The 26,613-nt window shown below is 49.1% G+C and overlaps 1 protein-coding gene across 1 annotated transcript in view; it reads left to right on the forward strand.

Annotated features, from left to right (window-relative positions):
* Positions 1-26,613, forward strand: part of Gsg1l (GSG1 like) — a 203,318-nt gene that overhangs the window by 169,764 nt on the left and 6,941 nt on the right. Inside the window, exons 5-6 of the mRNA XM_032892685.1 lie at positions 6,516-6,683; positions 18,987-19,057. Coding sequence (XP_032748576.1) covers positions 6,516-6,683; positions 18,987-19,057 — 239 coding nt within the window. The remainder of the gene's footprint in view (positions 1-6,515; positions 6,684-18,986; positions 19,058-26,613) is intronic.

Raw genomic sequence — 26,613 nt, forward strand, 5'->3', positions numbered from 1 at the left:
GCTGGAATATGGTCAACAGAAGCCAGCTGAAGCAGAGGATTAAACAAGACCCAGGATCTCTGTAGAAAAATCCAAAATGAGCCAGACACAATGGCTCATCTCTGTAATCCCAGAGTTTGGGGAGGCAGACTCATGTGTGAAAAAATAATAGAAAGAAAAGGAAACCATATAAAGTTTGTTTTCTGGCCACAATGAAATCCAAGAAAGATGGAGGGAAATGAGGAAACAGTTGCGAACTAAAGAACAAACTTCTCAACAGTGCCTGAGGCACAGAAGGGGCCTCCAGGAAAACTTTAAAATACATTAAATGAAAAAAGTTAAAATACAACTCAAAAACCTGTGGGGCTAAAGTAGCACCGAGAGGGAAAAGAACAACACTGGATGATTCCTTATCAATGAAAGAGAAAGACTGGGGCTGGAGGGGCAGCTCAGTGGCTAAGAGTGCTTGCTGCTTAGTCACGAGGACTAGAGTTCAGATCCCAGCTCTGAGTGGGCAGAGATAGTAAGATCACCGGGGCTTCCAATCTAGCCATGAAAATACGAGGCACACGTTCAGGGAGAGATTGTGTCTTAAAGGAACAGGCAAAGAGTGAGAGAGGGGGATACTCAATGCTTTCTGTCTTCAGTGTGCACACTAACATAATACATGAGCCGCTGCACACACGTGTACATGCAGTCAAACACTCACACGGGCACACACAAGAATGAACAAATAAATGCATCTTTTAAAAAAATGTTTTAAATCAGTAATGAAAGTTTTCACTCCAAGATTGTAGAAAAAAGAAGGTTTAAAATAACTCCAAAAACAAACGAGAGAAAGATAAGAGCAGAAATCAGCAAAATTGAAAATGAACAACGGTGACAAAAAAGAACCAGAGAAAAATCAATGAAGCAAAAAATCTGCTTTTTAAAAAACATGGCAAATAAAATTGACAGTCCCTAGCTTTTTCAAAACTAAAATGAGGTATAGCCGTGACAGACCCTGAGGACATCAAAAGCATAGCAAGGACGTATTACAAACAGCTCAGGACACGTGCACTTGACAATTGGATGGAACGGAGCTGTTCTTTTAAAAGCACAGAAGGGTACTTCTCACTCAGCAGGAAATAAGTCGTCTGGATACTCCAGTAACTACTAAGAACATTGAAACAATAGTTTAAAATGTTCAAAAAGAAATCTCCATGCTCACATGATCTTACATCGTGCCAAATATTTAAATAAGAATTAATACCTATTATCTGTCAGATAATAGAAGATGAGAGAACATTTAGCAATTTATTTTATGAGGTTAGTGTTATTCTGATATTAAAACCAGACAAAGAGGGTGCAGAGAGAGAGAGAGAGAGAGAGAGAGAGAGAGAGAGAGAGAGAGAGAGAGAGAGAGACGCTAGACTATTAGTTTTCTTAAATATAGTTTCAAAACCTGTCAGCAAAGAGTGGCAAATAGGTGTCCAGAATAGAAGAGTAGTGTAAGCCATGTTGAGGAAAGTTACCCAGTTATGAAGAATTTGAAACCTACTCAGTGCCATCAACCACATCAGCGGCCAAAAGAAGGAATAGCACGTGATCATATCAACTGACACAGAAAAGCACCTGGGCTACTTCACGTCCTTAATAATTCTCCCAGAAAACAAAGAGGAGTGGGAATTTCATCTTGATAACAAAAATTGATAAACGTCTGTTGACAGCACTGAAATAATGTTGGAGAACATCTCTGTGACACTGAGAATTCCACTGGAAGTCCTGGCTAGCACAATTGTGTATAAAAGGCACAAAATCATACAGATCAGAAAGAAAGAAACAAACCACTCCCATGTGCAGATAACAATTATCTGTGCAGAAATACCCAAGGAATGCACCAAAAGTTTTACAGACTGGACCAGTGAGTTCAGCACAGTCTTAGGCCATAAGAAGAAAACAGAGTCAGTTTTATTTCTATAAGCTGACAATGAAAATTTGAACAGAAAAATGTAATTATATTTCTATTAGAAAAAAATAAATTCATAGGCATTAAACTAATAAAGCATTTCTAGACCCCATACGCTAATAATAACTGAAAAACTCACATGAAAGAAATCATTGATCTTAACAGTAGGCTGTATTCACAGATCAAAACACCCAACATGAGGTCTATTCTCAAAGTAGAAATACAAGTTTAATATGATTCTTATCAAAATTTCAATGAGACTTCTAGAAATACACAGGATATTTTAAAATGAAGATGGACATGAGAAAGAAGCAGAATAGCTAAAAAAAATTTTTAAAGAAGGAGAAAGTAGGGTGACTCAGTCTACTCAATTTCAAGACCTATTAAAGCTATAGTAACCTAGACTGATATTAGAGTGTGTGTGTTTGTGTGTGTGTGTGTGTGTGTGTGTGTGTGAGGGTGCGCAGGGAGGTAGACACATCCATCAATGGGACAGAACACAGGGATCCAAGGGCAGACTCAAACAAATGCCTGCTTGGTTTTTGACAAGAAGAGCCAGTCAGTTCAGTGGAGTGAGGGCAATGGTTTCCACAAATGATTCTGGAGCTATTGGACACTCATCACAGAAAACCAACCTTCGTCTAAATTCTGCATTAAAGCAGGTCACAGTCCTAAGCATAAGATGTAAACTTATAAAGGTACTAGAAAAATACAGGAGGAAAACCTTTGGGAATGAAGGCTTAGCAGACATTTTTTAGATTTCACTTCAAAGGCATAAAAGGAAAAAATCAATCAGTCAGCCTATTAAGAGGCTGACAAGGCTTGCTGCAACTATGAGTGTCTTTAATCCACACGTCTGACAAAGGACTAACATCTGACGTGGTGTTTTCAAAGAGAGATGCCCCCCCATAGGCTCGGGTATTTGAACACTCGGTCCCCAGATAGTAGTGCTGTTTGGAGCTAATGTGGTACAGCCTTGCTAGAAGCTACATCGCTGAGGGCAGGCTTCGAGGCTATTTATCTTCATCCTACTTCCAGTTCCCCTCGCTGCTTTGTGCTTACGGTTGAGCATGCGAGCTCTCAGCTTCCTGCTCCGGCCGCTAGGCCTACTGTCGCTGCCATGCCTCCACTCTGCCATGATGGACTCAACCCCCTGGAACCTAAGCCTAAATAAACTCTTCCTTACGTTTGCTTTGGTTGTGGTGTTTTATCCCAGCCACATAAAAGGAACGAATCCACCTAGTACACAGAAGGAACTGAGCTCTGAAAGCTAAGAGGACAGCAAGAACAACAAAAGCTCCCAATTAATAAGTGACCTGTGGAGAAGCTATACAGATAGCACAGACGGAAAGTTCAACACCTTTAGCCAGTAGGAAAGGCACGTTGGAAGCACGATGAGCTAGGACTATGCGTCTCGTAGAGTAGATAAAATAGCAAATACTGATCCAATTGAATGCTGGTGGGCTGTAGAGACACACACATCTCAGCAACAACGAAGAAAACTATTGATGGATGTACTTTGAGTCACTCTCCAGAGAATCGCTAAGTGAAAACAGTCGGCCCAGACACGCGGGCCGCATGATTCCACCTATATCAAATGCTGGAAACGTCAGGATTCTAGAAATGAAGACCAGAATAGTGGTTGCCAAGGGCCAGAGGAGGTCAGGAAAAAAAGTGGATGTGGTTATGAAATGGCAAGAGGAGGGATCCACTATGCGCTGTCATTTGATTATGACTACTGCGTACGTACCTTGGTTCTGATACTGTGCCATAATTGCACTCATTTTGTAATGTGTTGTAATTGCCAAAAACTGGGTAAAGATGTTACAAATCTTCCCATATCTCTATGCATATTATAAGTTTATTCGAATCTATAAGTACCTCAATTTTTTAATTAATTTAAAATAAAAAAAATGATTAAAGGGAGAAAAGGTTCCAAGAAAATTGTAGGGTGTGGTGAGGATGGTGAGAGGGGGCTGAGGAGGTGACACTGGAGGTGAGAAGTAAGCAGCTGGGCTGGGGGCCTGGGGAAGCTTGGACAGGAGGGAGGACCAGGGTGGGACAGGGTCATTGTTGTTTGAGAACAAAGGGGGCTTGGGTGGTGGCTGGAATGATAACACTGGGCTAGCTCAGGGCAGCTCTCCCTTTAAATGCATGTCCTACATGGACAGCAGAGGGGGTGTGGATGTGACATACAGGTCAGCCTGCCTTTGTGTCTGCCCAGCAATTTCTGTCTGCCTCTGCTCTCTCCCTGGAGCCTCTGTTCCCTCTCTATAGCCTGGGCTCTATCCTGACAGCCTAGACTCCAACCCTAATGCATTGACTTCACCCCTACAGCCTGGGCTGCATCCCACAGCCTGGGCTCCGTCCCACAGCCTGGGCTCCATCCTTTTCAGCCTTTTGCTTTGCTTGGATCTCTGCCTGCAGACTTTCTGCTTCATCCTCTGGTTGGGACAATCCAGAGTGGGAGTAAAGGTTTAGTTAATGTTAATATTTCTGGCTGTAAGGACTGAAAATTCACCCTAAAACTAACTTATGTGAAAGAAGGTGTTTGCACAGATAAGTAAATAAGGATTTTTGTTGCCTGTGGTAGAAAACCAATACAAAATGGCTGATGAGGAAAAAAAAGAATCCAAAGAAAAGGATCTGGGTTTCCATGAGGGACAGGTTCAAGGACAATGGTGGCAGCTCCTTGCTGCCTCTGCTTTCTCCAGCTTAAGTCTCAGGTTGGGAGGTGACAGGACTGTCCCCAGCAGTTACAGATAGACAACTCACCAGGTCAGTAACCCAGGAGAGATGTGGGCTCTTCGCTACAGCGTTTGAGATGGTGTCTTCAGATCCAGACCTAGGCCGCGGGCACATTCCTAAGGGCTGAGGCAGCAGAAAACAATACTTGCATTGCCCAGGGCCATAGTCAGGTACTCACTCCTAGAGACTAAAGGTAAGCCAGATCCATACAAACTATGGCCCTGAGAGGATGGAGGTACCATTATCAGAAGCAGGAGTGGATGCTGAGCAGGTTAAACCAACACTCCAGAATTCTCCACACAAGCTTACTTCCTCATTCTCTCACCTCGGGGTGTGAGCTCCTGCCAGGAGACATCCCTGACTTAGCAGGCACCTCAGCTACAGTGCTCGATGATGGATCAGCTTTGACCACAGCCCTGGTCCAGTCATATTCATTCATTCATTCATTCATTCATTCATTCATTCATTCTCTCTCTCTCCCTCTCTCTCCCTTCCTCTCTCTCCCTCCCCCCCACCTCTGTGTGTGTGTGTGTGTGTGTGTGTGTGTGTGTGTGTGTGTGTGTGTGACACATTGTACACTTTAATAGGCCTGGAAATCCTCAGAGAGGCTGACACCTTTAAAATGTCTATTATAGACACTCCAGGCTTCTAGAAAATCTAAATTAGCTCCAAAAGGTGAGGAACCTATTAGTGGGTTAGGCATGGACGGAAATAGGTGATTATTGAAGATCTATTTGAGAAAAGCTGAATCCACAGACTTTTCCTTTACTCTCCTTCTGGAGTTCGCTCAGGCTGTTGTCAAGAGGGAGGGAGGCAGGGCTTCCCTGGAAGGGGGATTGGGGATGACGGTATTCAGAGAGCCACAGGTGGGCTGCTGGCAGGTGGCAGCCTGGAGCTCCCAGGTACTGTGGTGCTGGGAGAGCAGAAATGAGCCCATAAACTGAGACCAGAAGAGAGTCATCAGCTTGGATAAGATCAGGCCAGTGGGACTGGAGCCAGGCCGACTCCCCACTCCTGGCACTGTGTGAGTATACGATCCAGATCAGAAGAATCAGGCAGGAGGCCATTTCTAGAACTGAGTCTGGCTCTGGGATGAGTTCAGTGCCCTCATCAGGTGGGGCAGCCAAGCAGTCCAGCTACAGGAGGAGAGCAGACTGTCAGCCAAGAGGGACATCAGAACTTCATCTCTCAGTGGGACTGCTTACATCCTGAATCACAAAGAAGTGGGAGTAAGAACTCCTTTCCAAGTAGTGGCAAGAAGGACAGTGAGCCTTTCCTAAGTGCCTTCACGTGCTGGCTCTAGTCTGGTGTATTCAAGAACCAACTCACAAGACTGGATGTAAGGGGGGGTGCATGGCACAGAGGTCAAAGGTATTTTCCAGGGGCATATGGGAGCAAAGATAACTTTAACTCTCATGCTAAACATGCCTGCCTCCTTCTCCAGAGTCAACTTCAGTCTCTTTAGACATCCCCACTCTAACATCCCTGCCTCCCATCGTGTGTTCATGTTCTCTGCTAACTCATACCTCCATAGTTTTGCTGTTCCCCCCTTCCAGGACGTCCTTTGGCCAGGACTTGTTCATCTTCCCAGGACCAGTGTTGTCATCACTGCGTCTGGATGACTGTTCCCGATTCTCTCTCACATTTCCCTTACAGTAATGGCTAAGTAACGTGTCTTTGTCACAATGTGAGGACCACTGTCATTCTTCCAGATCGAAGTGGAGTGGGGACCAAGTCTCAGGGCTTGTAGCTGTGCTCAGGAGACAAATAGTGTGTGGGCGAGGCTCCTTGTCCATACCCACCCTCACTGTGGCATCTCTTTCTCTTGGTCTCTTGACAGCTTGGCCTGGGGTTCATTTACCTGCTGCATGGCGGCGTCCGTCACTACGCTCAACTCCTATACCAAGACAGTCATTGAGTTCCGGCACAAGCGCAAGGTCTTTGAGCAGGGATACCGGGAAGAGCCGACCTTCATAGACCCCGAGGCCATCAAATACTTCCGGGAGAGGTCAGTGCATGCATGGTCCTCTCTGGCCAGTACTAGGAGTTTGAAGTCCAACGTCTAACCTCAGCAAACCCAAGACCTCATTCAAGACTGGAACAAATGGTCTGATTAAGGTGATCTTGGAGGTGGGACAAACTGGGTAAGATAGGGTATGGACTTTCAGATTTCTGGGACATCGAATGTTTTGTGGGCATAAGATTGCTCAGGACTTATATGACCAGATTATAGTAAACTCAAAAGGGAACAACATGTGAGTGGTAACCATTCAGCCCCAGGCTATTTCAACTGCAATCAGGAGGCTGAACCAAGGTCTCCTTCTTGAGTATGGTAACAGTGCTGTAAGAAGGGATTGGCAGCAGAGTTGGTGATGGCCACTGGAAGTTAATGATTTCTCAAGGTCAGGAACAACACCTAATTACCTATGTCTCTGGAAGTGATATGGGAACAATGTAGATGGCAACAAATAGTGCATGGGTGGCTAGATAGACAAGTGGATACATGGATGGATGGATGGGTGGGTGGATGGATGGATGGACGGATAGGTGGGTGGGTGGTTGGATGAATGGATGTGTGTGTGTGTGTGTGTGTGTGTGTGTGTGTATGTGTATGTACGTATGTATGTATAGGCAGTCAGTTGAAAGGTTATATCTGGATAAGTAGGTGAATGAGATGGCTGGATAGCAGATAGATGGATAGATGGTTAAATATATGGCCAGATATGCGAATGGGTGGGTAGAAAAGGGAGTTGGTAGATGAGTAGAGGAATGGATAGATAGGTAGGGGTTGCAGAGATACACCGATGAATGGGAGGATGGATAGATGGATAGGTAAGTTGCTGGATGAATATGGATAATTGAGTGATTGGATTTGTAGGTGACTGGGTGGATGGATAGCTAGGTAGGTGGGTAAGTAGGAAGGCAAATGTAGATGAGTCAGATGGATGGATTTATGGAGGGAGAAATACAGGACAGGATGGGCAGGCAGATGGGTGGAGGATGAATTAGGCCACCCCCTGTCCAGCCCCAGTTCAGGGGTTCTGAGCCCACCTTGTTCTTTCCTCTTATTTCCTAGCTCCATCCACAGTCACTCCTGTAGGCTGGCTACAGTCCAATGCCACGCTGCCCAGCTTTGCTGGGATCTCTTCCGGGCCACAGGAGGTGCTGCTCTCATTACTGCTTTCTGCATGCTGAGGAAGCTGCCCCACCCAGTCAGGGCCAGTGCTCCCCTCAGAACTCTGTCTACCTTCTAGGCAGGTGGGAGCTGATGACAGCAGGGGCAGAGGTGCCTCACATCCTGGCCACACGCAGACCATCCTGCCTGAGCCGGGTGCAGGAGTCTGTAGGAGTCTAAGAATAGTTGATGTGGGCCTGGGGTCTCTACTCCAGTGTTTCCCCTGGGTGCTTCAGTTTCCCCCAGTGCCGGGACCGGAGCCCAAGGTCTCATGTATGCCAATACCATTCTCCCACTACTGAGCTTCACCAAAGCCCACGCCACCTTCCATTGGGTGGAATCCCAGACAGCCATCCAGCTACGGCTGTCTCACACAGCTGTGCCAGGTCCTGTGTCTGGCATCTAACAGCACACTTGAGACCTCCCATTGGGCATTACTAGCTTCCTTTGATAGATGAGGAACGTGAGACTCAGAGGTGTGAAGATCCTCATTTAAAGCTGCACAGGAAGAAGGAAATGGGCTCAAGTCTGTGCGGTTCAGAGGCCGAGCCTATTCAGAACTGGCCGTGTCCCCAAGAACCAGGCCACCTGATGGGAAGAAGCTGACTCAGCATCAAACCTGGGCCTACATAGGTGTCCTGAAACTGTGGGCACATCTGCCCAGTGTTCACAGACAGTGTGTGTGGGAATGTTGGGGGCTCTTACTGCTGATGTGGGAGACTCGGGAGTCAGCCTTCTCAAAGGCATGGTACTTTCTAGAATGTCCAGGAGGCTGTCAGCAGTGGTGGAAGAAGGCCTGGGCCTCCTACTCACAGGAGAAACCACACTGAGCAGGACCCAAGCCCTGAGTGCCAGCCTGCTCATGAGAACACCTTCCCTGATCCTTCCCTCCTCCCCTGCCCCTTTCTCTTCTCCTGCGTTTCTTAAAGCCACCTTCCAGATAAGCCCTATACCCTGTCCTTGGGTGTGGGGAGAGGGGGCTGAGACAGAGGTAAAAGCGAAGCTCTCAGTGGGTGGAGCTGAACGGCCCCAGAAGCACACCGGCAGGGTAGGTAGAGGACCAGAGGGAAGAAGAGGGGCCAGAGGCTTTTTAAAGTAGAGTCAGACGGTGCATGCCACATAGAGTGGAGGATGGGCCCCTGTGTGATTATTCCAGATCTTTCTCTGCCTTGGTCTTTCCTCTGCCTCTCATCCCTTCTCCCACGGGTACTCCAAGTCTGCCCTATTCTGGGCTTTTGCATTCATGGTGCTCTCCCTGGGGTATATAACAATTCACCCCTCTTCCTGGTCACTCTCCTGCATGTGTACCCTGCATACTTACGCTGAGGTTAGTATCACCTGGTACCACTTATGGCACTCCAAGTCTCCACGAATGTGCAGTGGGAACTTGTGAGGTGCTTTCCTGGTGACCTGGTGACCCTTGGGAGCTCTGGATGCTGCCTCCCTCTTGTCAGGCATTTCACTCCAGTCTCCTTATCTGTAGACAGTGTCCTGGCAGAGAGGAGGCCATTGGTTCCCAACATGCTTAAGAGCTTGTCCCAGCCCAGCATCAGTAGCCAGGACCCAAGGCGGGCAGCCTTCAGTGCTTAGCGCTGTGGTGAATGGCCTGAAGCCCCCGGTGCCCCATTAACACTACAACTGCGTGTTACACTTCGGTATGATCCAACTGGGGAAATTGCATTCTGCGCTTGGGAGGGAGCAGCTCAGACTGTGCATACCCCACCCTGTCAGCAGCTCTCATTAAGACCCAGTTCCTGAAGCCCCAATGGCTCCGGCTCGTGATGAGTGCTTCCCGGCATACGTGTGGAATATCACTTTGCACATTCATAACTTAACATTATGCAGAGGTTCATCAAATTTGATTTCCCTTCCCTCCGAGGAGAATGTTTCAGCTCTGCTGCTCTGTTCTATTTTCTTCCTTCCTCTCCCCCACCCCACCCCCCTGCTCTTTGCCTACGAGCAGCTCGGAGCACATGGCTTTGTTGCATGGCTTTCTCAGGGCAGCTGAGAGACACACAGAAGGAGAGCTGTTGGGAAGCAGAGGGGCAGAGGGTGCTGTGGTTGGATCGGGCTCTTCGCTGCTGTGTGACTTGGCTCTAGGCAGCAGACAACTCTGGGCCTGTGTCTTCTGCACATGAAGAGAATCCAGAGCCCTTGGCATCTGGAAATGCTGACATTTTGTTCCCCTGTGGTGCATTTGACTCCGGGCCTGGCATGAGAAGAAGAGGGGGAGGGGAGGGGAAGAGGGAAGGAAGAGGGAGACAGAGGGGGGGCAGGGAGGGAGGGGGAGGGAGGGAGAGAGAGAGAGAGAGAGAGAGAGAGAGAGAGAGAGACTGATTTTGTCCCTTCTCCTAATGGCCTTGTTGGACCTCTGAGTGTAGCTTGGAAACCACCTGCTTAGGATAGAGGCAGAACAGGGCTTCAGATGGGTTGTTAATCTTGTAACAGCTCAGCCTGACCCACACCCTCTAAACACCCCAAGTGTGGCTGACTCATTGATTCCCACAGAATCTCTAGGAGGTGCGGGTAAAAGTGGTGTTGTCCCTACTCCACATATGCCGAATTGAGGCCCAGAGGGGTGCTGTGATTTGTTCAAGGCCACACAGCTGGCTAATGCCATCCCAGGCCACATAGTCACCATGGCATTTAATCTCAGTCCTCATGACTACTGTGTGGCAGGAATAGAGTAGCCTTGGCTACTCAGAGGAGGGTGCTGAGGAGTCTCCAGGTGGAGGAGCCGCAGTGCGAGAGGCAGGCAGGGCAGGTGCATGCAGGCCGGGAAGTGTGGCTCTGACTACCCCCATTGCCACCATCAGGAGAGGAGTCTGCATCCCACCCTATCTACTCTCCTGAGGTTGCTGCTCTGGGAAGCTGTTGGGCAGACAGGCCTGGGCCGTCTCTTCCCTACGTCATCCATACTGTCACCCAGGTCCTTTTGGAATTTTCTCAACGAGAGTCCTTCAAAGGTGTGAGGGGCTGTTAGGCAGGTTCTGAATGGCTGGGGACTTTGAACCATTGTGGTGTGTGTGTGTGTGTGTGTGTGTGTGTGTGTGTGTGTGCGTGCGTGCATGTACCACATGTATGTGCACATGTGTTAACATATGTCATTCTCACAGAAGAGGGCAGGTCATACCACCAGGCTGGCTGACCCAGCCCCTGGAAATGGTGTGTCCCAAGTCTGCGAAGCCTCCAGAATTCAAGAGTCCCGCTGTCTGGCTGCCAGCTGTCCCCAGGGAGGGAGTCTTAATTGGCCTCCTGGGGAGTGGGTGGGCGCTGCTGAAGGTAGGCAAACATTTGCAGATCAGGGGTTCTCCTGAATACTTAAATGCTCAGATCTGGTAACAGCACGTGAGAGAAAATAAGACCTGTTGGGTCAGACCCTGGAGAGAACTCAGCTGCACTGAACAAGCAGCCTGCCTCCCTGTGGATGCAGTAGCCTGTGAGGAGCCCAGAGCTGCTTGGGAGGACGCTCCCACTCGAGGCAGCCTCCTGCCACCGGCTTCCCTCCTGCCTCTCGGCTGTTCTGATGACTCATGGCACATGCTCATTCCTCGGCTCGCTGTGTGTCAGCCTTTCCCTCTGAAGGGAGTTTGCTCTTGCTCTCCAGCGTGTCCCAGCGCCTGGATGCACACGGGCTCTGTAGTGCAAGCGTTGTTAATTAGAAGCAGGTCAGCTGGGGTTTCCCATAGCAGCCGCCCTTCTAGCTCTCTGCCTGCACCGAGCCCTGAATCCTTGTGGAATCAGACTTTGAATTGAGTCTGTAAGCTGGGCTTGGTGGCAGAAATAGTGAGCTCAGATACTCCTGAGGGTGTGAACGGCAAGTTCAAAGCCTGCCTGGCCTACAGAGTAAGTTTAAGAGCAACTTAGTAAGACTCTGACTTTAAAAAAGAATAAATAAATTTAAATTTTAAAAAAGAGAGAGCTGAATGTCATAGCAGACGCTTTAGCCCCGGCACTTGGGAAACAGAGTCAGGTGGATCTCTGTAAGTTTGAGGCCAGCCTGATCTACATAGTGAGACCCTATCTCAAAATGAATGAATGAACAGATCAATAAATAAATGACATAGGTTTAATCATTAGTACTGCAAATACACACACACACACACACACACACACACACACAGCATATATGTAGGTATACATATACGAGAAAACAAATAGAATGACCCTGGGTGTGTGAGGTGTGAGTGCCCTCACCAGTTGCTTCACCTCTGGTGAGTCCTGTTGTCTGGCTGGAGAGTGACTGTGTCCTACCTCCTAGCCTGGTCATGAGGTGACAGCAGCTGCAGATTTAGTAGGAACATCCTCTCTAGCTCCCTGTTAGCCTTTAGAGACCTCCTTCTGTGCAGGGAGAATAATACTACCCCATAAGGAAGAGGTATGTGGCATCCTTCAAGTGGATGTTTTTTATCTTGTAACCATCCTAGCAGAAGAGTAGACACTCTGGGTCTCTCCGTTGACTATCTGACTACTAAATCAATGGGCCCCAAGGAACTGGCATTTCCTGGGATTCTCATGCTGAAGGCTGCTGCTTCCAGGGACATGCTTGTCTCCTAGGGAGAGATTTCACAGGGTACTGAGGGCTTATCAAGCACCTGCCCAGCCCAGTCCAGAGCCCAAACAATGGCGGGTCAGTGATGGACAGATGGACAGACAGACCATACCTTAAACCATACCTCCTTTCAGGACTTCAAAGATGGATGTTTGGGGGTTGGAGTTGAGTTCACCATTTCTCTGTATTAGTCCTCTTCCCAGTGTGGCCACATTGAGTGAGTCTCCTTTCTCGTTGTGTCACATGGAATAAAAACCATTGCAAAAGCCCCTCCCTGAAGCCAGATCTCACTGAGTTTCTCAGACAGTCACAAAACAAGCTGCCCTGCATGTCAGGGACCTGCATGACATTGTCATTCCTGTGGGGTGAAGGATACCTCTGCTGGCTCAGTGGCCAAACATCTCAGCAGCCCCAAAGGTTGTTCTGAGTCCATCCCAGCACCACAGTCCTTCTTCTGCCTGCTACTGGGCTGTGTGGAAGGCCTTTCTCCCATCCTCACTTCCCACTCATGACACTACCCACGCCAATCTGTCTCCCAGGCCCTCCTCGACCCACTAAGGCGCTCTCAGTAGCCCGTACAACACACTCTGCCCAGTCCTGGCTTTCGAGATCTACTGTCTTGGTTCTGTAGCCCCCGCTTCAGGCAACCCCAGCCAACAGTCCCCCTCTTAGTCTTCCTGATGTTTTCCCAGGGGGTGATTTCTGCCCTTTTCATTTGCAGGGCATCTGTAGGACTCTTTGAGCACAGCAGTGTAGCAACTGAGACAGAACTGACCACCCACAAAGATCACTCAGAGTTTGGACGCGGGTACCATCTTCTTAGTTTCCCACCCTCCTTCCTCTCCTTGGTATTGCTAGGTGCCCATGGTCCCTTGGCACAGTGAGCCCTCCTCTTCTTACCTCACTGACCACATGGCTGAGGACACCCACATCTCAGAAGCCCACTCCTTGTTGCACTTATAATACTTCCGATTTTAGCTTCTAGAAGTTACTGCCCATCAACACGGCTAGACTCACGTGCTTGTCCTCCAAACCCAGTGCAGTTTATTTGGTTCTCTGCCCCAGTTGCATGTTTCTTTTGCAGATGTCCAAGCTGGTGAAAGCTGGGCCCCGGTCCCACAGCTTGTCTTAGCCCAAGACCAGTGAATTCTCATCACAGCCAAACTAGACTTCTGCCTTAGTCCCTGTTTTATTGCTGTGAAGAGACAGCATGACCAAGACAACTCTTATAAGAAAGCATTTAATTAGGGGCTGGCTTGCAGTTTCAGAGGCTTAGTCTATTATCATCATGGCAGGGAGCATGGTGCTGGAGCAGGATCTGAAAGCTGCATTCTGATCCATAGGCAGCAGACAGAGGCACTGGGCCTGGCTTGGGCTTTTTGAAACCTCCAATCTCACCTCCAGTGACATACTTCCTCCAGTAAGGCCACACCTCTAATCCTTCTGATCCTTCTCAAATAGTTCCACTCCTTGGTGCCTAAAGCACCACAGCCTCTCTTACCTATGTGCCACCTCTGCAGCTTCAGGTACCCATGAAACAGAAGCCAGCAACTCATCAGGGAATACTACCCTTCCCCTCATACATACACAACAGCTTTCTACTATGCTACCCTGGGTATCCTAGAGCTCTGTATGTAGACCAGGCTAGCTTGGACACACAGAGATCCATCTGCCTCTACCTCCTGAGAGTTGGAATTAAAGATTTGACAGTGTTTCCTTATTTCTTGTTTCTTGTTGTTCTAAGTGTTTTTATTTATTTATTTATTTATTTTATTTTATTTTTATTTTTAGCTAGGCACAAACCTATAATTCCAGCATTGGGAAGTGGAGGCAAAAAAATTGTGGGTTCAAGGTTAGCCTGGGCTACATAGTAAGACTGTGTCTCAAGATAAAAGTTTTTTTAAATGTTTTATTACCAGATCTTAAAGTCGATCTCTCACTGTGTCTGAGTTATGAATTAAGTTTTCCATGGGTGTATCCAGAGGGAAAGCAGTGTTGTATAGGATTTGGCACAGCCCTGGGCTTCAGGACCTACTGGAGTCTCAGAGCACCTTCCGTAGATAAGTGGGGATAGCTGTAGTTCACACAGGCTTGAGTCACCTCATACTTACCTAGGTGAACCCGGCAATCCCCCAACGTGTTCCATTTTTGACTCCAGAATCAATTCTTCCAGTAGCCATTGCTCGCAACACTCTGATATGATCAGGATAATGGCCCCACCTCTCCATCCAGAGTACTGATGGGACTTCCAGGACATCATGGGAACGTCCCAGGCTGGCCACGTGTTCTGCCTCATTCTTTGCCTTCCCCAGTGTCTCTGATCTGCTTGCGCTCTGGACATCTAAGCATGAGCACGTGATCATACCACAGGTAACATGGCTTCTGGACTGCTGGCTGTGCCCATTCCCTATGGGACAGTCCTCAGGATGGGGGAAGGGTCTTCTGACACAAATGAGGAGGTCATCACACCATCCTTGGGGCCTTGCAATAGGAGGAAACTTGTGGAGGCTTCAAAGACGGCATGGAAGACGGCATTCTGATGGGACTAATGCTGGAGACCTCATGTATTTTCACCCTTGCCATTCGCAAGATGTCTGCCTGCCTCTTTGCAGAAACTGAGACGAAATAAAGCATTCCTAAAGACCAGGCCAGAACACGAACACAGTGGGAAAATGCTCTTTCCTGATATATTCTAAATGACTCATCATGCAAAAGAAAGGGAAAAAATTAGAAAATGAAGTATCTTAAAAACCCATCTGGTTCTCCTTCTCTTGGAACTGCCCTTTTGGTGGGATGTTATGGAATCTTAATTTACCATCTACGGGCCATTTATTTCTTTTATTTCTTTTAATTCTATTCTTCATCCTTTCTAAATTGACCATTTAAAATCAATGTGTTTTTTGTCCTCTGAGGCTGTCTTCTGGATCTATAACTTTGGAGTCTCAGATCTACCTTTGAGGAGGCTTTGATGGGATTTCTCAGGGTCCTTGCAGGGCACTGCTCCAGGTTAGGGTCCTTTGAAATGTTATTTCTGGGAGGAGTGTGTTCCCCAGGATTTAGAGATTGCTGCCCAGAAGATCACAACACCATCACATTGCTCAAATTGACACAGCTGATCCATACCAGCATTGGAAGGGAAAACAGAGAGCAGAGGGTGGTCTTCAGAGTAAGAAATGATGGAGGGAGTGTGGGAAGAAAAACTGGAAGCAACATCTGGAAGAAATGACCACTTTCTAAACAACTCAGCTTCTTCCTACCAACTAGCTGGACAGAGAAACAGTTGTGGGAAGGTCTTGAGCCATTGACTCCCCTCCTGCAGACCCCACATTATAGGAAAGCCAGGAGATCTAGGCCTAGCTGTTGTTCTCAGACTCAACTGGGATTTTCAGCCCACGGTATGAGTCTCCATAGAGCCCATGAGAAAAGCATAATTTAACCCTACACTCAAGACCAGTCGCTCAGAATCTACATAATTGTGCCTTTGGGTAATATCTGTGCCCATTAAATTTGGAAAACATTGGGCTGTGAAACAGAGCAGATAGCCAACCCCAGGATCCCAGGTGGCAATGTGGTCAGCAAGGGTCAGTGGTTGGGCAGGGATTACTTAAAGTGTTCAGAATTGAGATGCCACCTTGGTGGATTTTTCCTTTGATGAGTACGAAGTGTCCTTCCCCTTCTCTTTTGCTTACTTTTGGTTGAAAGTCTATTTTATTAGATATTAGGCTGCCTACTCCAGCTTGCTTCTTGGGTCCATTTGCTTGTAAAAAAAATTTTCCAGCCCTTTACTCTGAGGTAATGTCTCTTTACTACTGAGATGTGCTTTTTGTTTGCAGCAAAATAATGGATCCTGTTTATGCACCCAGTCTGTCAACCTATGTCTTTTTTTTTAATTAAAGGATTGAGTCCATTGATGTTGAGACCTATTAATGAACAATGATTGTTAGTTCCTGTTATTCTGATGGTGGTGGTGGTGGTGGTGGTGATGGTGGTGGTGGTGGTGGTGGTGGTGGTGATGGTGGTGGTGGTGGTAGTGATGGTGGTGGTGGTGGTGATGGTGGTGGTGGTGGTGGTGTGGTGTGTGTGTGTGTGTGTGTGTGTGTGTGTGTGTGTGTGTGTGTATGAAAGAGATGGGATTCTCTTCTTTTGATTTGCTGGTGTGAAATTATTCTGTTTACAAACATCTTCAGAGCAGAAATGGTGGCCAGTGCAGGCTCTTCTAGCTGATGCCGCTGGGAAGTTCAGGCCTACCTGTATGTGTGCACGGGGGTACATAGAAAATGGAGAGGAAGAAGACCTTTCTCACAGGAAGCACAGAGCCAAATAGTGGAGGCTGCGGCTGGAAACAACTGGGGTCAGGGAAGGGAAGCTGACTTTGAGGATGGCTCTGATGGGATATTGTGCGATGGAGGCCATGCAGGGAATGAGGCAAAGCTGATGATGGGTCCCTGCCCACCTTGACCATCTTGGTCCCATTTGGCTGTAGCCCTCTAACTACGTGAGAAGACTCGGTCTACAGAGGTCTGCTGTGCACTGGGTTCTTCTCCCTCTCTGAGAGCCAGGGTCCCTCTGCACTGCCACCCTCCCCTGTGGCTCGTTTGCTTTCTGGACACTGCTCTCAGCTTTGGCCATGACTGCCCTTGGGCCTGGATAGAGCAACTCAGTGGCTTCTGGGGCAGGAGGTTGTGTGTAATCACCAGTGAGTCCATTGACCCTGGCTGCACCAGAGAGCCGACAGCTCAGTCTTTCCTCTGCTTCCTTCAAAACATGACTGTTGGGTCAGGCAAGGCACAGCAGGCCTGTCATCCCAGCACTCAGGAGGCTGAGGCAGGAGGATCTCACATTCAGTGCCAGGCTATATAATGGGATCTTGTCTCAAAAGTCATCGAGAGAGCTAACTGGGATGGAAGAAGGGCACACGGGCTGGTGCAGTAAAGGAACACTTCTCTGTAACTGGAGCTTCGTGGTGACACCGAGTGTGTCGCTGATGACAAGAAGACTGTCAGCTATGGGAATAATGAGGGCAAATGGTGACAGAAGTTCTGGATGGGTGAGTTTGTCCTGTCCTGGCCACGCACAGCCTTAGGCAACAGGTACTACATGCCCACCCAGTGGATGAAGGAATTGGGACAGGGGACATGGGAGACATGGGAAGGACAGAAGACATGTGCAGACTTAAGCAGCCAGAACAAGGTAGAGCCACAACTCAGAAGAACCTGAGGCCTGAAGGTGTATGTGCCACATCCCATGTGCCTGTTCCCACCTGCCACCCATCAGAGTGTGGGTTCCGCCAAGCCCCGTCAGTCCTTCAAGACACTTTCTGTATCTCTTGTGATGGCTCACACGATCCTTTAAAAGGAGAATGCAAAACAAAATTATTTCCCAAGAAATTTCTGCTCAAATCATAGATGGGTCATCTCCTGACGTTTGCAGTTGTTTTCAAACATGAGCTTGATGTCCCTAGGGGATGTCACGGCCAGGAGCAGCCAGGGTTGGAAGCTCCCGTGTGGGGACCAGTGGAGGCTTGGAGGACAAGATGATGTTTGACCCAGCAACCCGGACAAAGGCTAGCCCTGCTGGGCCTCAGCACCCCCTGCCCCCCGCCCCAACTCCCTTTGCTTTTCTCTTCCCTCCTCTTAACCTTTGTTGAGACAGGGTCTTTGCTTTCAAACTCATGATGCTCCGGTCTCAGCCTCCTCCGCTGCCCTTCTAGAAAGAGCCGGTTTCTGTGCAGTCCCTGTGGCAGATTCTCCAGTGCAGGCCCATATCTGCTGCCTCTGCAGGGCCGTGGCAGGAAAACACAGGATCCAAGTGAGGCTTTGGACATCTGAAGACCTGGGACACTGGGGTGGGATGAACTGTGGACCTCAGTTCAGCAGTGACCAGGCAGTGTGTCTGTAGCACCCAGCTCCCCTTTGCCTCGTTTTCCTTATGTGTTTGGTGGGTACAGTGGTTGTCATTGCTGCATTGATAAAAGCAGCCGCTCCACGGCGGCTTCTTCCATATTAAGTAACAGCAGCCGCCCCATCGTGGTCTCTGCAGTCAGTAATGACAACCACCAGTGCACCTCTACAGTTGTTTCGAAAACTAAAGCCCAGGAGCTTAGGGATGGAAGGCCCACATGGGGCCTAAAACTCCTAATGGGTAACTTCTAGCAATAGCCAAGTTGAGACCCACTGGGCTGGCACAAGCAACCTTCTGACAGGAATTAATTTTATTCATATGTGTATAGTGCGTCCCGTTTGTCTCTGTCTCCCTCTTTCCTTCCCTCTCTATCCTCTTCTTCTTCTCCTCTCCATGTGCATGTATGTGAGTCCATGTGCATGTGCACACATGAGGGTGTGCGTGCATGCGGGGTGTGTGTGTGTATGTATAAAAGGCCTGGCTGTGTGGATGGTTGCTGATTGTTTTGCAACCCAATTGTCCCTTGAATGCTTCAGTTTCTTTTCCATTAATGGAAAAAGGGGAAGCCATATCTCAGGGTGTGGGCAACAGGTAGAAAGCTATGCTGAAAGTTAGCACGGTGCTCCTCCAGCCCTGGGTACCCTCTCATTCCAGCCTTGGGGCTTTCTTTTGTTTCTTTCCAGGATTGAGAAGGGGGATGTGAGTGAAGAGGAAGACTTCCGCCTTGCCTGCCGCCACGAGAGATACCCCACCCGTAAGTGCTCACGTGGTGGACAGGGAGCTGTACCAGTAGCCTCCCCCAGACACACCACAGAAGGGAAGCAGAGTCTGGCAGCTCCAGGCCTGGCTGACTTCACCAGTGGCCTTTGAGATCAGCTCTGGGCGGGATCCACCAAGGCAGGGAGACCACTGGACAGATTAGCTTGGGGGCTCCGAGCACATTCGCTTCATCTGCCTCAGTCTGACGGACACATTAGGAAGGATGCAGGGCAGCCATGAGAACTAGTGTCAGCCCCAGTGCCAAAGGGATGCAGAGCTGAGAGTGTTTCCCACATCACAAAAGAAGGAGCTGCCAAAGACGGCAGGTGAGGCAGTTACAGCTCAGTGAGCAACTTTCCCCTGCCAGCTTCATCCCATATGGGTGCTTTTCAGACTTCCATAATTCCCTAACTCCTAACTCCCACAGGCAGGGAGCCTAGCAGGTAAGTGAATTAAGCCTCAGAGAGGAAGAGCAGCTTGCTAGTTAGCACACACCTCTCTCTGCTCTGCAGGCTTGTCCAAACCCAAGTCTCTATGCTTGAAGGCCAGGAGTGCTGGGAGCGGGATGTAAAGCCCAAGCCCTCTTCCCTCAGCACTCTCTGTCTCTCTTAGTCTATGTATGTGCTCATCTGTCTCTCTGTATCTGTGTCTGTCTGCCTGCTTGTCTGTCTATCCATCCATCTCTATACCCGTCACCTCTCATCTATCTCTCCACTTATTATCTACCATCTATCTATCTTCCTTTGGAGCCTCATCTGTTGTAGGACTCTGTTGACCTTTCTGTCCACGCGCATGCCTCCGCAGTGAGCTCAGGGTCAGAGGTAGAGGACTGTGCTAGCCACAGGCAGGCCAGCCTGGAAGCTGGAGTAAGCCCCCTTTTCCTGGGGAACATGATGGTAGCTTGCGTGTGACCATGTGGAAGCACAGATCTGGGAGCTTGCTGATGGCATTGTCAGGTTGAATCAGACTGGGCTTCTCTGGGATCAGACCCTGACATATCTCACACACGCATGCATGTGTGCACACATATGCACACACTCGCTCTCACACACACAGCCTCTCTCACACAAACATACAGTCTCACACACACTCACATATATACACATTCTTACACATACACACACACACACAATGCACACTGTCTCTCATACATACTCTCTCTCACACACACTCACACACATACACACTGTCTCTCTTATACTCACATATTCTCTCTCATACACACACACTGTTTCTCTTATACCCACATGCTCACACACACTCACACATAACATACACTCTCACACACACTCACATACATACACAATGTCTCTCTTACCTCCATACATACAATCTCATACACACTCACATATGCACACACTCACACACACAATCTCTCTCACACATACACACTCTCACATGCATACACACTCTCACATGCATACACACTCTCATATACACTCACACATACACATACCCTCTCACACATACTCACATACACACTGTCTCTCTTACACTCACACACTTAAACATACTTTCACACACATACATGCTCTCTCTCACACACACATGGCACACACACACACACACACACACACACACTCACAATGACAATAACAGGCTGCATCCACTGAAATTCATTTTGCTTGGGGGGTCCAGACACCACAAGCTAGAATGGGGATGGCACTCAAGGAAGAGGCGAGCAATTGGTTCTAGCTGAGAACATCAGGGCAGTGATGCAGGCCTTATACTGTCCCCTCTGTGACAGGAAGTCTCCAGGTTACAGTAGGGGCTTCCGGAGTGAGGAGCCATGATGTCTCTGGTTGGCACTCAGCAGGTGTGCCTATGATCACATACGTTAGAGCAAGCGTAGGGAGGGAAGAGCCCTAGGGTCACCCAGAACTTACGCAGGAGACTTCAAAGGTGTGTGTCACAGCCAATGGAAGAGTTTGGTAAGAAGCCTCAAGGCTTTGCAGGTCTAGTGCCTGTGGGGGCATCTCTGAGGGAGAAGGTGGATGGAAGGAGATGATGGGTTCATAGGTGGGAATGTGAACTGAATGGTTGGTGCTGAGAGACAGCAAGATCATCTCTGGAGGAGGGCAGGTGCAGGGATCTGTGCCCAAGGGCTCCAGTCACTGAGTAGGGAAGGCTTTCTCCACCCTGGCTTCACAGGGAAGAAGAAAGTCTCAGTTCCCAAGCATCCCTGTTCAGTGTCCATTAGGGCAGGTAGAGATGTCTGTGCCCCTGGGGGTTCTGGGACCACCATGAGTACTGAGGATGGATGCCCATGTCAAAGCAGGGAAGGAATTGGCTTCTCTAAAGAGGCCATGAGAGGCATTTATTTGTTCCTTTACACATTCACCCATCCATCCATCCATCCACCCATCCACCCACCCACCCATCCACCCATCCATCTACCCATCCACCCATCCACTCACCCATCCACCCACCTATCCACTCATCTACCCACCCATCTACCCACTCATCCACCCACCCATCCACCCATTCATCCATCTACCCAACCATCCATCCACCCATCCACCCACCCACCCATCCACCCATTCATCCATCTACCCAACCACCATCCATCCATCCATCCATCCATCCATCCATCCATCCATCCATCCATCCACTCATCCACCCATCCACCTGCCTACCCACTCATGCACTCACTCTCTTATTTACTCACTCACTCATTCATCCCTACTCATGTGCCTCTGGGCTCCAGGAGCAGAGTGACAAGCAAGGCCATCTGTGGGACCTTGACAAGTGTTCATGCCTGTAGGGCAGCAAGGCCCATTCTGTTACTGCACAGTGTGGCAAAAGCCACTGTGGAGTCCTCACTAATCAGAGACATCAGGGTATGGCACCTTATCTAGGGCACAGTATAGGAGCTAGAGAGGATGAGCTCTCTCACTCACTGAGTCAACTCAACCTGGTAGAAGACAGGACAAAGAATCCTAAGAGGCCAAGAATAGGTCTGGCCAGACATGGTGGCATACTCCCGTCATCCCAGTATTCACAGGCCAAGGTAGGACGATCATAAGTTAGAGGCCAGCCTGGACTGCAAGGTGAGACCCTGCCTCAGCAAACTGAAAGACTGGGCTTATCCAATATCATAGTCAGGCAGCAGCAGAGGGGATGCGGGCTCAGTAGTGTGGAGGAAGTGTCTGTGTGGACCCATGTCCCCAGGCTGGGTCCTGAGGATGGGAACCCAGCAAGAGTAGAGCGCTAACAGCCTAGAGAAGCAGCCAGTCCCCAAAACCCAGCCTCTTAGCGGCTGTGGGGTTGCTGCCCAGAAAATATTTTGGAACCGCCTGGGCGAGTTTTGCAATATTTCCTCATGAAGCAGCTGCTCAGCTCCTGCCGGGCACAGCTTGCCGGCAGGAGGCTGGGGGAGGAGGGTGTCAGGGAGCCACATTATTAAACACTTGCGGTGTGCGCTCTGCAAAGCTCCTGCCTGCTAGCTCTTTGATGGCTGATCCGGACGTAAGAAGGAAGAATTACCAGGCAACTCTGCTGAGCAGAGACATCACATAATCCAGGTTGTGATGAAACCCAGCTCAGCGCGTAAATGTTTCTGTTCACCGAGGGCTCCAGTTCACGCCCCAGGACCCTGACTTCATGATCTTCCTCCCTCTTGCCACTTTAGCAGTGCTACACCACATTTAAGCTCTTTCTCTTCCTGGGACCTTTGCACTTGTGGATGTTCTCCCTCTAAAGCCTTGTGTGGTTTGCTTTGTCTCCTGAGCTGTGGACTGGTTTCCTGGGTGCCATGTTCTTTCCTTCCCAGCATCTGACCCTCCCCAACTCACCGTGTTATCATGGCCCCCACTACCCATTTCTCGCGTCTCTCTGATAAACACCTCGTCCATCTTGTCTGTCTCTAGCCCAAGCACCCAGTTCAGCAAGTACCACGCAGTTGGCGCTCAGCTGTTGCCTCTGCATCTCTGAGCATCTCCCACAACTTCCTCCCGGAGCAGCTACTCTGACAGGAAGAGTTATATAAACTTTCTTTCGCTTCTAACTACTGCTAAAGTTGCTGTTTCTCCCTTGGTCCTTCTATGGTTTGATTCTGCCACCGTTTCTTGCTCCGAGGAGAGGCTGCCTTTGAGATCTGCCTTTGGGGCTTTGCAGTGCCACCAGCTAGCTTGGGAGCACATCAGATGTGACATTTGATGGAATTGATGCTGCCATCTGATCTGGGTATCTGTGTCATCCTCTGGGGTGATTGGGGCTTGCAGCTCATGGCTCCTGTCAAGCCTGATGCCTGGGACAAGCTTTTGATTTGCCAGGTGTCTGTGCGGCAGGACTCTGCAAGAGCCTGTCATTCTCAGGACACAGAGGCAACTCGTGGGAGCGCTGTCTAGATGGGCTTTGGCCATAGCTCCCCCCGGCCCCCAAAACAGCACGACGAATTTTAAGGAAGACTTTTCTGTGGGCCTAGAGCAACTTGGCATTTTGATTAGATCAAAATCAAATTCAATAGAACATTGCAAGAGTTGCTTCCATTATTAAAATGGAAGCAGACCAGACCATATTTTCAAAATAAATATCAAGGCCAATTTCCCGGGCACAAACGGGCATGCAGCTTGAGGACATCTGAGACTCTGCCATCTAGAGGTCAGGGGTCCCAGCTGGAGTTAGTGATATCACACTGGGGTGGAGAGTCGAATGGAGAATGGGAGAATGATGTTCAAGCTGGGGTTCTGCATTTTGTTCTGAGGTAGAATTTCACTATGTGGCCCAGGCTGGCCTCAAACCTTGACTTGGTCTAGGTCCTGTCTCCACCACCTGGACTGGGATGGTAGGTATGTGGCTCTGCTCCCAGCAGGCTTCTTCTGTGTTTGAAATAGGTTGCCTGTGCCCTTGGTGCCCACTAGTCACAGAGCCAGTGCAGAGTGGTTCCTGCCTACAGTCATCTGCTTTGGTCATAGGCTGGGCTACTCAGCAACTTGAAAGCAGAAATTGCTGCTTCTAGAGTCAATCTCTTTGATCCATCATTTTGAGAAATGGACCTGCCTCCATCTTCCCAACCCTGGAGCTAGGCACCTCCCTGCGTAGGGCATGGGTGGCAAGGCATCCCCCAGGGGCGTCTTCCCACGGCTCCTGCCTGCTGCTCACTCCCTCTCTTTGACCTCTGGGCTAACTCGCTCATTTCTACTCTCTTCCCACCAGAGTGTTGACATTACCAGCACAGGAACCTGATGTCATTCAGTGGTAGTTCAGTGCATCCACACAGTAGGTCCCCATGAAATTCAGATATTGATTTGGTCCCTCTGAGGTCACCAGCATTCTGTCTTGAAGCAAAGGAACTGGCTCTTGAGACTGTCACTTGGCCCAGGTCACGGGCCTGCTCAACTCTATTCATGCCGATGCTTTTCTGTTTGTCTGATTTTTGATCCAAGGCAGTAGTATTCCAGTCATGTCGGTTGCTAAGAAACACTTGGGGACTCTCATTAAAATATAGGTTGCTGCAAGGCAGGGTAGCCCATGCCTGTAAGCCAAGCACAGACGAGAGGCAGAAGTTTGAGGGCATTCTGGGCGACATAATTGAGATGTGTGGGATCCAGGCTTGTCTTATGATGATGGTGTGTCTTATGACAGACTCCTAAAGCCTTAGAGATAGGATGAGTGGTCCCCTGTACCTGGTGCAGCCCTGGATTCCCTCTGCAACTGTGTGTTGCTTGCCTTCCTCCAATGACAAGATTGCTGGGCATTCACACCTCCTAAAAGCTGCCAAGAATCTATTTTACACCTCGTTTCTTCTGCCTGAAATGACCCATCCCTGCCCTCTAACAAGACAGTAAACAGATTACAACAGAACCTGGAGCTACTGCAGAGTCCAGCTGCAGAGTCTGGGAGTGGCCGCTATCGCCTGGTGTCCTGCATCGAGAGCCGTGCAGGTCTCTACGTTACTGTCCCGTGCTATGAGGGTGAAGGGGAGAATACGTTAGGTTTCCATGTCTATGACAAAACACTTCACAGAAACAGTCTATGAAAGGAAGGGTCGATTCGGGCTCACAGTTTGAGAGGAGTTGATCCATGTTTGCTTGGCCCCATTGCTTTGAGACTGAGTGAGGCAGAACATCATGGTAGACTACCCTGGTGGGGCGGAGTTGTTCCTTTCGGTGGCCAGACAGCGGAAATAGTGTGGGGCTAGGCCAACATCCCCTTGAATGGCTCTCGCCGGTGATCCACTTCATTCAAGCCGGCTCCACCTTTCCAGGTTTATTCCATCCTATATAAATGCAGATTCATATTTCATCAGTGAATTAAACTGGACCCAGTAGGTTAGAACCATGATGATGTAATGGTCCCGGAAACACACCCACAGGCACCCTGATCTCCTGGGCAACTCTCAGTCCAGTGCACTGACAATTAAGATGTATATCATGGTGCTCATGAGTCTAGGGTTTAGGGTTCAAATCCCCGTGGTGACACTTTGGGTAAATGACTTCTCCCAGGTGAGCCTTGGTCCCTCAGCTGTGGACAGGTACAATCACAGTCAGCACTTGCCTCACTGAGTGCAGATGACAAGAATTAGTTCTGGGTGACTGGGACAGCTAGGGTAGCGCTGCTGTCTCTGACAGCCGTGCCTGTCTCTGTCCCCTCCCTGGAAGCATCTAGAAGGCAGGCAATGGTTTCTACATGTGTAACCCAGCAATCATTGTGACTGGGGACATGCTTAGTAAAAGATCCAAGTACTTGGTGGTTCTGGGGAAGATGCATCAAGTAGCCTCAAGTAGGAGGAAGAGAACAGGGTTAGTAATGGTTCAGAGGTTCAGGGTCCCAGGCAGAGCAGACAAACCCACCCTCCTCAGACCTCATCCTCTCCTTCCCAGGTGAGTCCGCTTAACCCTGGTCCTTGTCCTGAGCCCATATCACATATTCATTTGACACACATATACCATCAGCATGGGGCTGACCAGTGGCTGGGGGCCTGCTGTGCCCCGAGTGGAGTTGGCCTCTGTCCTCTGACATGCAGCCTAAAAGGAGAGACAAGGAGGAAGCTGATAATGGCATTGCCATGGTGCACCTGAAACCCCTCATGCTACACGGAGGTAGATGGCGAATTAAGAGCCACACTGATGTTGGGCCATCTGACACATCATAGTGTCTCTAGCTACTGGGTCCCCAAAGCTAGGTGCCTCAACACTAGCCTTAAATCCTTTCTCCACCCCCCCCCCACATTCTGTGTGTGTCTTTTTCTCTGTCTTTCCCTTTTTTCTTTCATTTACAAGGGGTCTCATGTAGTCTGGCTGGGATGGCCTCAAACTCTCCGGGCAGCCAAGAATGACCTTGAAATTCTGATCCTCCTGTTTCTATCTCCAGAGAGATGGAACTACAGGTGTGTATCATCATAACCAGTTGACAAGGTGTTAGGGATTGAACTCAGCAAGCGTTCTGTAAACCAAGCCACATCCTCAGCTCGGCTGTGTGCAGATGTTAGTTAGAGGTGCCAGAGCTTGTAGTGGGATCTTGAGTCCTAGAGGGCGGGTTTCAGAACCATGGACAGTGGGTGTTGCCCAATCTAGTCAACACTCTCCCCACCTCACCAGTGAGACACAC

The sequence above is a fragment of the Rattus rattus genome, chromosome 2, assembly GCF_011064425.1.
Source record: "Rattus rattus isolate New Zealand chromosome 2, Rrattus_CSIRO_v1, whole genome shotgun sequence".
In the NCBI taxonomy this organism is placed as follows: Eukaryota; Metazoa; Chordata; class Mammalia; order Rodentia; family Muridae; genus Rattus; species Rattus rattus.